General features: G+C 35.8%; 1 protein-coding gene across 1 annotated transcript in view; it reads right to left on the bottom strand.

The window, feature by feature from the left end:
• The window catches only part of MUC6 (mucin 6, oligomeric mucus/gel-forming), a 79,161-nt gene that overhangs the window by 12,214 nt on the left and 52,349 nt on the right, over positions 1-14,598 (bottom strand). Inside the window, exons 2-17 of the mRNA XM_031553375.2 lie at positions 13,344-13,584; positions 12,077-12,203; positions 11,199-11,286; positions 9,961-10,070; positions 8,639-8,846; positions 7,786-7,908; positions 7,075-7,195; positions 6,026-6,164; positions 5,765-5,869; positions 5,354-5,426; positions 4,936-5,073; positions 3,848-4,009; positions 2,705-2,799; positions 1,924-2,056; positions 1,175-1,424; positions 44-96 (exon numbers count right to left, since the gene is read on the bottom strand). Of these exons, the coding sequence (XP_031409235.2) occupies positions 44-96; positions 1,175-1,424; positions 1,924-2,056; positions 2,705-2,799; positions 3,848-4,009; positions 4,936-5,073; positions 5,354-5,426; positions 5,765-5,869; positions 6,026-6,164; positions 7,075-7,195; positions 7,786-7,908; positions 8,639-8,846; positions 9,961-10,070; positions 11,199-11,286; positions 12,077-12,203; positions 13,344-13,584 (2,166 nt within the window). The remainder of the gene's footprint in view (positions 1-43; positions 97-1,174; positions 1,425-1,923; positions 2,057-2,704; positions 2,800-3,847; positions 4,010-4,935; positions 5,074-5,353; positions 5,427-5,764; positions 5,870-6,025; positions 6,165-7,074; positions 7,196-7,785; positions 7,909-8,638; positions 8,847-9,960; positions 10,071-11,198; positions 11,287-12,076; positions 12,204-13,343; positions 13,585-14,598) is intronic.

Raw genomic sequence — 14,598 nt, 5'->3', positions numbered from 1 at the left:
TGGAAAAGAATGTATTTCAAAGTAAGCCATATCAGACTCATACCTGCAGGATTTTGAAGTTTGCCAGTGCAACTTAGCCTCCCATTAACACAGTAGCTGGAGAAAAAAAAAGGGGAAAAAAAAAAAAAAAACGGAATTTTGATGCAATTCTCTCCTAAGAAATAAATTTAGGTTTTCAACAAAATTACTTCTTGTTTTTCATCACCAGAAGTGCTTCATTTGTTTCACTTGCTTCAAAATGGAATGTGAATCAACTTGCCTCTCTTTAGTATTGGTAGTATACAGAAACATTTGTTTTGAAAGTTGGGCAATCTTGGTGTTTGTGTACAACTGTCAGATAAGGTTAGCAAAATTTACTACTACCCTCAACTAGGAATAATAAGATTTTGCCTATTATTTTCTAATTTTGTCCTTAAAGTTTCCAAGCATAAAGTTAGTCAGATGTTTTCTGTTTAGGAATTTTTGTACTTTAGGAAGTGGCAAAAAGATCTTAAACATTTGTTGGCTATTAAAAGTAATGGAGACTGTACTGGTCTCAGTTGGGAGGCAGTTAATTTTCTTCATAGCAGTTATAGTGAAATATTTTGGATTTGTGATCAAGATAGCACTGATAAACAAATGTTTTGGCTATTGTTGAATAATCTCAAAGCCGCCTTTTCTTCTCATGCCGCCCCACCAGCAAGGAGGCTGGAGATGCACAAGAAGTTGGAAGGAGCCACAGCTGGGGCATCTGACCCCAAAAGATCATTCCATACCACATGACACTGTGCTCAGCAACAAATCTGGGAGAAAGAAGAAAAATGGTAGTCATTTGGTGTTACAGTACAGAACTTATCTTCTCAAGTAATCAGAAAAAGCCCTGCTTTCCTGGAAATGGCTAAATATGTCTACTGAGAAGCAGTAAATGAATTCCTTATTTTGCTTTGTGCTCACCACTTTGCTTATCAAGTAAGTTTATTTTTACATGTTAAAAACAAAGAAAGTTATTAAACTGTCTTTATATTGACCCATGAATTTTCTTGCTTTTGCCCTTCTGTCTTCCTCATCCTGCTGAGGAAGAGTGAGTGAATGGCTGTGTGGTGCTCAGCTTCCTACTGTGGTTAGCCCACAACAGAGACACTTGAAGACACTTCTTCATTTCATATTTGTTCATCTTTAAATCCGATACACTTACCAGGTTATCCCACCAGTCATTGTTGACTGATCAGGTAAGATGTACTTCCTATCTTCTAAATAGCAGGGACAATAGGATTTACGAACGCATTCATTCTTGTGGTTCAGATACATCCCTTTAGGACAATGGCAGCCTTCAATTGGGATGTCAGTTGGGTGACATTCCAGGGTTGGGTTGGAGAGTGACAAGCATGTCCTTTCACATGCCTGAGTGTTGTAGCTGAATGTTTGATTGCCAGTACAAGTAATGGCTGTAAAACAAGAGGAGAGTGTATGTTGAACTTCATTTCCTTGTCTTTTTCCCTGTGAAAGATAACTGGGCTCACAGTAATATGCTGCATATATTCTGTCAATAACTTCAATACTTAAGGCTAGCTATTGCTTTTTTTTTTTTTTTCCTGAGGATGTGGAGCTGTAGTAAACAATATTTCAATCTTAATATGGCTGCTTGCAAGTTTTTGAAGGTTATATATCATCTTATTGCCTCTTTGTATATCTTACAATGAAATAATACTGGGGGAAACTAAGCAGAAATATTTTTACGCAATTCTGAAAGCCATCAGTTCATGTAAATGTGGCTTTTATATCTGCCAGTTGGTCTTCTCAAGTAATAAGTAGTTATTTTCTAATGGCTAATGTAGGTATTGTCAAAATATTGTCTCAGTCTTGCTCAGTTTTTGTCACACGTGAAGCAAATCTGAGCATTTTCTAGTAGATCTGTAGCAGAAATGCATTGGTTGAATTACTTACTGCAATTGTCCATACTGTTTCTCCAGTTCTCAAGGATTAAACCCATTGCACTGCATGTTCGTGCATATGATCCCAGAGCAGAGCAAATGTAAGGAAAGGTCTCTTCATAATTACAGGCTTGGTAGACGCATCTCTGAAACCCAACACAAGGGAACTATTCTGTTACTGGGAGCAGGCATTTGGAAGTACTAAATGTGCTGAACAGTACTGAGGCAAGTGAAACGAAATACATAGTTCTGCATAACTAAAACAGGTGAAAATGATCGGATTAATTTCCTGATAGATATGAGTAAAAGGTACTTAGTACTGAAAAGATTTAGTTTATTCAATGCTTCCCATTTTTAATTTTCAAAATGTTTCGTGGAGATGGGCAAATATAAGAAATTCAATTATGTAGCAGGGAAAGCTAATATTTTGCATAGTTAAAATTTCTGAAAAGGAAAATTGCAGCATGAGCAAAAATATTTTCTCATTCTTAGAATTATAAAAAATCTGAATTGGAAGGGACCCACAGGGAACATGGAGTTCACCTCTTGGCTCTGCATAAGATCACCCCAAAGTCAAATGATATGTCTGAAAGCATGGTCCATGGAATTCTAGGGATAGGATTGGTAGCATAAGGCCAAATAGACTTCCATTATAGTGGAAGTTTATTTAAAAAGAACATCCTTATTTCTTAGCTTCTATGCATTGCTGATCCAAATGAATGGCATACTGAATATGAGCTCGGTCTGGTCTATCTTTGTACTTCCTCTGTATTCCATCTATCTTAATTTCCTACCTTGTAGAAAGGAGTTGGGTTTACCACAGCATGGCATTTCTCAAACACTGTACCCTTCTTCGTTAGAATGGAGCAATGAGTCTCAGCAGATATTTCTAAGTAAAACAAAGTCATGGACATAAAATAGCAGTGAAAGTTAAGAGGAGGAGATTTTGCTCTGCCAATTGTGAAATTAGAGGTTTGGAAGAGATCTCAAAGGCTTGTCTAGCTTAGAAGCCTGCCAAAGAAATACCAGAAATACTTATTTTAGCATTGACTAACACCTGACTAACTATTGCTGAAGACCTCCAATAATAGAGATTTCTTAACATTCCGGGCAATCTGTTCGAATGCTTCATTATCACTAAATTGTTTAGATTGGAGAAAACCTTCAAGATCGTAAAATTAAACCATCAAGTCATTATAAGCAGTATTATGCCCATAATTACAAAATGTATCTAATAGAAAAATTGAATGTATTTCAGATTGTATTTTATCCTTTCTAACAGTGGTGGGGAGGGCGCTATTATTTCCATTTTAGCAGATCTGGGGACTACTAAATCTCCATTCATTTTTCTTCCAGTTAAATTCTCCCTTTTAGTGTATTTGTCCCATTTCACAATTGGTCACAAATTCTAGACCACAGGATATTCTTTTCAGCCTTCTCTGAACTCTCTTCCTATAGCTGGTACTGCTTTTCTCAAACTATAATTTTGTTTTCTAACAGCAAAATTAGCCACACTACTCTAGTTGAGATGTTGGCAATGATGGATCAAGTAAAAGGACAACTTAATATGTCTTGCAAGACAATATCGTAGTTCTAATAGCTCATTTGGGCACCTTTTAATACTGATAGCTGTAGGGACCTGGATTTCAGTTGCATCACTGCTGACATTCTAAGACATCCACAGAAATTACAGTTTCACTGGAAAAAATCAATGAAAGTTCTCATTCATCATTTTAATCCCAGACCTCTAATATGGGATCTGATAAATTTTCACTAGATGTATACTCTGGAAATCAGAAATATCTTGGTGACTGAATTTGTGATTTTCAGTCAATTCAATCATCTCAGTCTGTGGTTCTCTCAATACTCTCTGGACTTATGGAAGTGGCAGATGAAGCTAGCAGCAGAGGTCAGTTACAACAGGATCATCTACTTACTGTTCAGCTGACTCAAAGCACATGGGTCAGTCTCTCTCTCCATAGCAGGAAGGCAATTTCCTGCTCTCCAGGAATCTACAAATAGGGAAGCTGTTCCTTCAGTGATATCCATACTAGTCATGAAGTCATCTGTAGTGTCTCCATTGTAATTACCACACAAACCTAATAATATCAGAAATGCGAGTGATGAACATAAAAAAGTGTACACAGTGGTCTATATTTCATTCTTTTATGATAGTAAGAAAATTGTGTTAGAAGTTTCAGATGGAGTGTCAACACTTTCAGGGAGGAGATATCCACAGTCTCTCTGAGAAACCTGCTTCAGTATCCTACCTATCTTCAGAGCAAAGAATTATTTCTAATGCCTAATCTAAATCTACTCTTTTAGTTTAAAACCATCACCCCTTGTCCTGTGACTACACACTCTGGCAATGAGTCTCTCCTCGTATTTTTGTAGGTCTCCTTTATGTTCAGGAAGGCTGCAATAACGTCTCCCCACACCCTTCTCTTTCTAGGCTAAACAATCTCAATACTGTTAGCCTCTCTTCATAGGAAAGGTGCTCCAGCCCCATTTTAGTGGCTTTCCTCTCAACCTGCTCTAATAGGTCTTCATCTCTTTTCTGCTGAGGATCCCAGATTGGATGTAGTACTTCGGGCAGGGTCTCCTAAGAGAGGAGTAGTGGGGGAGAATTACCTCTTTTCTGGGAGGTGACCTGCTAGCACTGCTCTTTTGATGCAGCCCAAGATACAATTGGCTTTCTGGACTGCCAGTGCACATTGCTGGCTCACATTGAGTTTTTCAACCAACTGTACTCCCAAGTCCTGTTCTGCAGGGCTACTCTCAATTCATTTGTCATTCAGTCTGTATTGATGTTTGGGATTGCCTTGACCCTGATGCAGGACCTTGCACTTGGCTTTGAACTTCATAAGATTCACATGTGCCCAATCCTAAGCAACAGTTTTGTATTTCACATGAAAATTCTTTGTTGAATCCAGATAAAAAAATTTATGCCTTGTAGGATAAGTACTAAGCTTTCAAAATTACACTCTCTGAATTGTCTCCTTTTCATGGGGACTAGATTTCTTACCTAGAGTTCTGCCTTGGAATTGTGAACTGACTTTAACATAGGCCTGGAACACAGGTGATGTTTGAACAATGAGTTCCAGACCAAACTCTGTATGCATTTGAATGAACATCGAGGATTGTTTGAAAATAGTGATGTCTCCTAAAAGAAAGAGATTTAAAAACAGAGATATTCAAGCAGAGGAATACTGTGTATGTAGTCTTTTTAATGTATATATAAGTGTTTAAGCACTCTGTTCACACATCTTTTCCTTCCACATTCAAGTTTCCACAAAGGGACAAATGCACTGGAAAAGATTACAATTTTCCTCTAAAACCTGTTAACTGTTGCTAGCAATAGCGAGATTAAAGATGTTGGGTTTCATGACATAAAACAGGCATGTAATATAATTCAGATTGTACATATATTTTTGTTTCTTTACCTGATTTATAAGGTAGCCGCTTAAGTTCATCATCATCAGTAAGGAGTTCATTCTGAGAAATCACAATTTTGTCCTGTATGAAAAGGACACGGAGTCCAAAGTAAACATTTATACTGGTGGTGTTTATATTTTCTTTAATTTAAGCAACTATATTCTCAATGACCTATATAACAGGAAAAGACTGATTCAAGCTTTTTCTTGCATTCACACACTGTCTTCAGTTTTCACTTCAAAAATACTGTAGTATTCTGCACAGCACTTCTAACTTCATAAGTTGAAAAGACAACAAAGATATTTACTGTGTATAGTATAGTATCTATTTCCCATGCTTTTTCTGCTCAGACTTAAAATATTTATTTTGCTAGCCTGATTAATGAAAAGCTGGATAAAAACTGTGGAGGGATTGCTTACCTTTGTAGACAGGTAAATTATAGCACTAAGTGATGTCTCAGAATGAGAATAACCAGACTTTTCATAAATAGCCATTAGGGTTCCATTGTGTGGCAGGCTGGAACTCTGGAGGAAAATAATGCAAAAGCATGTCTGTTAGAGTAAAAATTATTTGTGAAATAAATGCATAGCATTGGAAGACCTCAGCTTGTGTTCTAAGAGGAAATTGAAGACAGACATATATCCATTTGATTTTGTGTGTTTCTAGATTTCAGAAATTACCTTCATAAGAATGTAAGTGCAAACTCCATGAAACCTGTATGATCTAGAATCAAACGTGGTAACAAATGAGCCTCCTTCCAATGAGCACCTTCCAGGGCAGGGCAACTCTTTGCAGTTCCATTGACCCATTGTACATTTACTGAGGAAAACAAGAAATTCTGTGTGAGGTTATTCTCATTCCAAGTGATTATTTATCAGCAAAGATGATGTGTTCCTCCTGTCTGGAAGTTTTTCTGCAGCTGATCAACTTGGTATATTTGATAGTATACACAATGTAATATATATAATGTAATATATATAATATTTACTTTTATTTCTACTGTTCTGAAACTTCATCTTCATTCTAAAATGTCAACTACTTATTAGTGGTGGAAAATATCACTTGTATCACTTTTTGCCTCATACTTCCATGCTTTGATATTCTGTGTGTTTGTGCATGAGCTGAAGTTGTTCCTCTTAAAGTTGCTGAACTCTTCCACGGATTGTCATAATCTCTGCTGAACATATTATTCGTAAAAAGTGAGTTCACTGTTACAGTTCTGAGGACTGTTTATGTTATTTATTGTCTTTTTTATTTATCAGAATGATGATAGCAAGAGAACTAACACTATACAATTATTCTACATTTATATTAATTTCAAAATTTAAAAAATATTGTCTTATGTGGTTATGTTCTGTTACAGAATTCAAATATGGTTTTCAAGACTGATTTGGTAATTTGGTCTGCTGAGACTGCCAGAGAGAAATTGTAAATATTTGTTTTATTCTGATTTTACCTTCATTTTACCAGAAAAGATTTAAAAAAAAAAAAAAAAAGTTACTGCTTTGCATGATGTAAAAGAGCATTTGTGTTTCTGCATGAGATGAATCAAGAAATAAGACGTGCACATGTTAATTTAATTAAAAATGTATTGTTTTTTAGCACTCAAAGAGTGTGACCTCAGAGACTATATGACATATTTTTAGTTGCCCGCAGGAAAGTTAGGCTAAATTGTCAAGTTACTTGATAAGGATGCTCGCCATACTCTAAAGAACCTGTTGCTACTCACCAAGTTCTACACGCTGCTTTCATTGTATCACCAGGAGCGTATGTTTCCCCATTCAGTGTACATGGGCACTGTTCAAGGTGAACACATGTGCGATTCTTTGAGATGTCATCAAGAACAGTTCCTGCCAGAGAAGACAAAATTCAGAAGTACATTTTAGTATATTTACTTAGCACTAATAAATTACATGCTTTCCAAAACCAGATCTCATTAAGAAGGGTTCTTGCCAAAGATAAAATTGGTGGATGAGAATGGTTTTTTAATTACAGTTTTTCTAAGCATGTTAGCCTTGAACTATTCTAAAGGAGTTTTACAGAATTCTTCTTATATTGCAGAACTTTTCAGAGGTATACTACCTTTTGCTGGTGCTCTGAAAGGACAGATACTTGGTTATCAAAGGAAATGAATTAAATTTTACTCTATTTACATTATAGTACAGAAATATAAGAAAGCAGCTTATAATTATCCCATGACATGCTATAGTGTTGTAAGGAAAATGCTTTCTCAACCACCTTCTAGCAAATAGTAACCATGGGCCTTTTATGATAGTGACTCTGGTTGTGTTTTGTTACATGAGAAATGGCAGTTCTAGCAGCACGATGCCCTAGAATGCCCTACTGTTTCATTGTGTAAGAATACTACTCCACTTGACTAGATCTACACCTGAAGTATTTCTATGGATCATTAAGGATATGATGAAAACAGAGAGGATACCTTCTGGACAAAAGCAACCGTAGGTACAGTGACTGGAACAGCTGTACTCAGGGTTGGAGCAGGTTTTAATACATGGAGAACCACATTCCTCATAGATTTGATTAGCAGAACATTTCCCCACGGCTGCAACAACCAGAAGTGCAAAGTGTTAAGGTTTTTAAAGTGTAAACAGAAGAATCTCTCATCTGCAACAGGGGATGGAGAAAATGTTGTGAAAACTAGCACTAATAGTCTCTTACCCTGCCTTAGTACTCAGCATGAAAACTGCTATGATTTGGAGAAGACCTTGCTATTGTTTCACTGTAATTATTAAGAATTAATAATATAGTTCTGTGAATGCATACTGTGCCTTACTAATATTTATAAATTCCACAGGGCATTTTGTAGACACTGACTCTTTTGAAGGATTAAAATCAATTGAAAACCAACAAAAAAATAAAATGGGTTAACAATTTATGTAAGGGGGGTAATGTTGGAGAATAAGAAAAATTACTTCAGAAATACTTTCAGTATGTATGAGGAAAGAATGAAAAAAGTCTCATCAGTAAATAGAAAAAAAAAAAAAGAGCATTGCCAATACATATGAAGATGAAAAGAACAGAAGAATACAACACGAGAGATGGAGGTAGGGTGATATGATACAAGGCCTTGAAACTAGAAGAGGGATTTCACTACTCTTATGCTAAAATCTATATGGTAGCCAATCTCAAAGATTTTTTCAAGTTAACTGAGCTTTTCCATGAGTAAAAAGAAATATGTTCCCATTGAAGCATTTCAGCATTTCGTTTTTATCATTTTACTACCCATGACCGAGATTAAATGCAATCCATATGAATAAAACATCTGAACTTACAGCAGAAGTTTTCAGTCCTCCAGTTGAACACCACTTGATGGGACATAGCACATTGCCTTGAATACTCTGACAGTGTAGAGCAAGTACAGTTCTTTTGTCCTGGCTCACTGCAGTCCTGCATGTCAAGCTGACAACGAGTGACAAACCCATCTTTTGGAACACTGCAGGTTGGTGACACCAGGTTAAGCAGTTGAGAGCAGATCATGGCCTAAATAAAAAAAGGAAACAAATGATCCTAGTAGTATTTTCCTCATCTGAAATCCAGAAAAGGAAATCTCTGCTATTTATGATATTCTTGTTGGCTTTTTTCTTTCCCCTAGGTTAGTAATAGGCATGGAATGAGTCCCCTTCTTCATAAGTTGAACAGTAGCCATTATTTTAGTGCCATCAATCTCCCTGTGAATGGTTGAGAACATCACAGAGAGAGAGTATGTTATCTCATGGTGATTCTTTAAGAAGAGGGACGTGTTCCTGGACAAATATCACTATGTGGATATATCAACATGCATTCCCCTTTGGGCATGCATTTGATATTTAATGTTGCCTACTGAAGTATAACATAGCAAAGAGAATGTAAAGCCCTTAAACGTCCCAGCCAACAGAAATTCTCCACCAGATCAAAATATATATTTTTAATGTGAATACAAGTAATATTTATAAGTCTCTTCTTCACAAATTTATCTTCTTCACAGGACCCACAGAAACCCCTGTTCACTGTGGAAATTATGATTTGACTTTCCCTGATGAAACAAGAAGATCATTCTAAGAATGATTTAATTCCTATACCTGCAGATTCTAAGAAATGGAAGCTCTTTTGTTCTTTGATGCTACCAAGTGCCTGCCTTTGGTCAAACACACAAATATGGATGCATCATGTTTCAGGTACGTTGATTTTCTTTCTATCTAGGACTGGAAGCGATAGCAACAGATAGTGGTTGACTCTATTGTGAATGCTGTTATCTGGCAATATATTGAAAGTTTTTCTGAATGTCTTCAAGTTTGTACAGCTTACAATTTCAGGTTGTTAGTTGTTTCATACTAAGTTCATTAAAGCTCCATGAATTTCCTGTGATGACCTGCATACATTTTCAGAAGGCTGTGAGCTGTTGGTATATTTACATGAATGACACAGATCCTGATTCAAGAGTACCTGAGCCTTTTTCAAAATGTACTTTGTTGCAAAGAACTCTCTTGTATCATGCTATATGACTTTTAAAATTAACTATTTTCTTGAAAGTGGATTTTATGAAACCATAGCCTCTCTTCTACTTTGTCAATCTCTATTAAAAATCTCGCTGCAGAAAATCCAAGATCTTTCTTACGTATTTTTTGTGAGGAATGGAAGGAATTGACATCTCCTCAGACAGACAGATCTCTGATGGATCATCCATTTTTTGTAATGCAGCAAACTTGTATGTATCCAGTAATTTACCTGTAAATTGAAGGGTTATAATTGGTCAGGAAAAAAAACATGGATTCATTTAATTGTTGCTGTGATGGAGTAAAATTCAGATTCTATTCCTTGACTATAAAAGTTGCTATTAAACCTAGTTTCCTGATAACAACTAGTTATTTTGCCCTCTGCCTGTAACCTGTTCAGTTAAACTTAGTTTTACAACCTTGATCATCTTGTGGGCTGTTACCTAACCTATCACATCAAATACCTCACCAGATAGCAGCTACTGCTGTTTTTTTTCTACCAGTGATTACATTTTGTACCAGAGGCTAATTCATGCTTCCTTGCCCTATCCTACACTCTTGTTTACCCCTACATATATGGTTATACTCATCACAGTCTAAAAAATATTGAAGCCTTCTCAAAGCTCTTTTCTGTGTATAGAATATTGCATTTAGAGAAATTATTCTAAAATTAGTTCACTGTGCAATTTAGTGTTTCCACACTAGCCTTGTAGTTCAGATTAGCAGTGTGCTTTTGAAGCAAATAATTTCTATCATTCCTAGTGCAATTTGGTTTGCATAGTGGATTGGCCTTGGTATACAGAATTGTTATCAGATAAAAAAAACATTAGAGGATGTGTTCTTGGTCCGTAGGCAATGAGCTCCAACCGCTCATGAATACCACTCCAACAGACCTTGTTAGAATAAGTGTGATGGGCACAAATAGGGCTGATGCCAAATTCTCAGCATCAATGAGTTTTTTTCCAAAGTTTCATACTTATTGGACAAACTACTTGTTATTATTCTTGTCCACTATGTTCTTTTTATTACAGCCTCATTCTTGTTTCTGTCTAATGTACTCATCTCACTCATTGTACCTTGCTAAGAACCTTGACTATTCTGCAAGTTAGGTGAGAAAGCATGATTCTTACTGCTTGACTTTAAAATCTTACCAATTCTTTGAGGAACCTATAACATTATTGCCACGGCAAATAATTATGCATAGCATAATTGTGTGACAGATAGGTTTGTTGGTGACATATAGTACTGTTCTACTCAACTCTAAAACTGAGTGAACAATCACAGCAGTTAAAGAATTAAAAGTCTGCCTTGACTTTGTTTGATTAGATCTCCTTCCATGTGATCTGCCATTAGATCTTACCTTCACTCACAAAGTCATTTAGTTCATAGCCATCATAATTTCCACACATTCCACAGGTCTTCCCCATGTATTTTTTTTCAGTCAAAACCTAAAATAAAATCAAAGGAAACATATAAAAGAATCACCCTAATTAAAAAGATCTGCATAGTACTACTTTCCCAAACAAGAATCCAGTTAAAGGAGATCCTTCTCATTAATATCATTGACTTGACTGGTCGAAGATGGTTCAAAAATCAGTATCTTCCTTTCCTTATCAGCATGTAGTGAGTGTTGTGATTTTTTTTTTTATTCAATGAAAAAACAGGATTCTAAGAGATTTGCAGTTAACTGAATGAGGCTAATACTGTAAGGAGCTGGAGAGAAACAGAAAAGGAAAAGATGCTGTTTCCTTTTGTAACTTTGTTGACAAAGCATGTATTTCAGGATTGTTCTCTTAAGAAATTCAATGTTACAAGAAGAAAAAAATCTACTTTCAGAGAAAGGTTATTCATTTATTTATTGCTTTAGATAGTGAGCTTCTGATTACAATCAATAAATTATTCTGAAAATCTTAAATCGCATGAAATAATTGGACTGCATGTAAAATATAGCATGTGCTGGAATATATTGTATTATGCTGCTGAAATAGCCTCAGGAAAGCATAGAGTTCAAGAAAACATCCATAGATCTCAACATCGGTTGCTTCAGATAACAACCAATGCTGGAATTTAAAGAAACATGTAGGTATAGAAAGCAAGAAGCTTAATAGGTGAAACAGGAAATAGAATAAATACCCAAACAGTAAGCACATCCAAAGAGCTCCAATTATATCTAAAAACTGTTAATCCAGTAAGTCAGTGAGAATTTTTTTTTCTGCTTCATGAGAACATTTTACTAACCATGAGGTAGTCCTCATTGTTCCACATGACAACTAGTTCCATCTCCATCAGCTTGGCAACAAGGCGGACACTGCGCCCATAAGGTGCTATTTGAATTCCATTGTTGGCATAAGGCAGCTTGATGACACTGTAATGTGGGAGAAAACAAACTGAGCTTCTCATATCACTGTTATGTGGGTATTAGCTGTCTTTTTTTTTTTAGACATAATACATATTGCAATCTTAGTACTTGTAGAACATGGAGTAGAATTTTTCTCCTTTGTAACTATAATATTTTGAGATGCATTAACATTTCTACTGTATCAGTAGATACTGAAATCAGTATTAGCTGTTTCATGAACGAATCACCAAGATATGATTACATGTATTATACCACTGATACTATTTTTGTAGGACTCTATATCTTCACTGATTTGGTTTTATTAGGGCAAAGATATACATTTAAAAACAATGCATGGTCTACGTAAGTAGAACTAATGTTGGTTATCCTGAAGAGCTACAGATTATATAGCCTGTCAACTGCTAAGAACAAAAACTGACAAGTCAAAGAAACTCACAAAGGGAATACTGTAGGAAGTTTTCAGCCTTGCAGCTGAATTTTAACACTGTAAAGCAACAACATTAAAGAACTAACGTATTTTTCTAAGTGCTCAATAAACATGTAATACAATCACAGAAATGTTGTTTAGGTGGAACTTTGTGTAGTTAACCAGGCCAAGCTTCCACCTGAAGCAGAGCTATCAGCAACACCAAGACCAGATCAATCTTGGCTTTTGGAGAATGACTGAGATAGAACAGATGGGAAACTTTAGTTTTAATTCCTCAGTAAAACAGCTGTTTTCTGGAAATGATAATACTTGGATAATGTAAGCCCTTCCAGTGTTTCTCAGTTTCTTGAATACTTCAGAGTTTCTCTTATACATTAGATGCGTTACCGTTAGTACAGATGGCTCAGAGTTACCAAGTCTCAAATCAAATGAGCTTTAAGCATAACACAGGAACTGAAAATTTGCAGTACTTTCTAAAGTATATGATCTTTAGCAGTACTTGTAGAGGAGATTTAAACTATTGTAAGCATACCAGTATCACCTAGGAGACTGTAGTTTCAATGTGAGAACTGTTTTGGTTGGAGAAGGTTAGTTAGTTAGTTAGTCTTAACCTCTATGTTAATTTTTTGTTAATTCACTTTTGACACAAAGTAGGCTACTTTGTTGAAACTGCTTCTTGCTTTTTTGACATATTTTTTTCTTTCAGCTCAGAATCTTACCCGACACTCCTGACAGAAATGCTGTCTTTCTCAACAATGATGACAGAAGGGCCCAGTTCAATAATGATCCTTGCAATTTTTTTGTCCAGCCCACGACGGAACTGAATGTTGAAGTCTGGACTGGATTCATCACATACAGTTGCAAAGATATAGTTGCAAGTCCCAGTGAAGTCATACTGATATTTATCAAAAGTTGAAAAATGCCCTCCGCCCCAGGTAGAACAGGAATCCTTGCTCAAAACTATAAATGAGAAAAATGGATTTAGGCCTACTTGCAGTGCATTTATCCATTCTCATTGTCGTTTCAAACACAGATAACAGGAAAATCTGATAAGTTCCTAATTAATTAATCCTGTGAACAACATTCTAGAGAAGTTTTTGTAGCCTTAAAATTTTACTTCTACTTGGGAAGTCAAACAACAGTTGGAGTAAGAGCAATACTCTTTTATTTACTGTAAGCAAGAGAGCTCCTTTTCTTCCTTTTAGCTTTGAGAAACACCCTTTCATCTTGTTGGGTGATTTCAGTGTTAACTACCTTGTTCCACTCTACTCATCTGATTGTAAAGGTAACAACTTGCTACTAAGAGATACCTTAGCATCCGAGATACAATATTTATGGGGCTATCTGTGCCTATTTAAGTATTGTGAATTCACTGCACAGTCAGATTATTAGTATCTAAAGATAGCCTTCAAAGCTTCACCTTGAAGTCCCCACTTTTTACTTCTGTGTTTGTGTGACGAAGTTCAAGCCAACATTGTAAATATAGAGAATGTTTTAACCACTTATCATTCTTAACAATCACTTCTTGACTGAAAGAACAGATATTAGGAGGTTGAAATGAATCATAAAAAGAGATACAACTCCAGCATTTGATGTTACAGACATTTCTATACCTACTTACAGCATTTGAACAGTCCCTCTGAAGCTGATAAAATTACTGAAGTAAAATCATCATTTTTTTAATCCATTTCCAGACTTACATTATTGCTTGTCATTGCTCAATAATTTTGTTTATGTAGTTTTATGAAACTCAATATTTTAGACTGTATCTTAGAAGCAGAAACTATCCAGTAAGGTTAGCAATTTATATTAATTGTTTTAAAGCTGAAACATATTTTTGTTCTTTAAGAGCGATGTAATGTTTGGAGAATACTGTTGTTTTTGTTCTGTTTTCCAGAAAAACTGTAGAAAAAACTGTTTTCCAATGAGCTGTTACCTGTTGACACAAAGTACTCCTCTTCCATACTTCTGGGC

The sequence above is a fragment of the Meleagris gallopavo genome, chromosome 5 (assembly GCF_905368555.1).
Source record: "Meleagris gallopavo chromosome 5, MGAL_WU_HG_1.1, whole genome shotgun sequence".
NCBI classification, from domain to species: domain Eukaryota; kingdom Metazoa; phylum Chordata; class Aves; order Galliformes; family Phasianidae; genus Meleagris; species Meleagris gallopavo.
The sequence above is the reverse complement of the archived record's forward strand: the minus strand, read 5'-3'. Positions and strand labels throughout refer to the sequence as shown.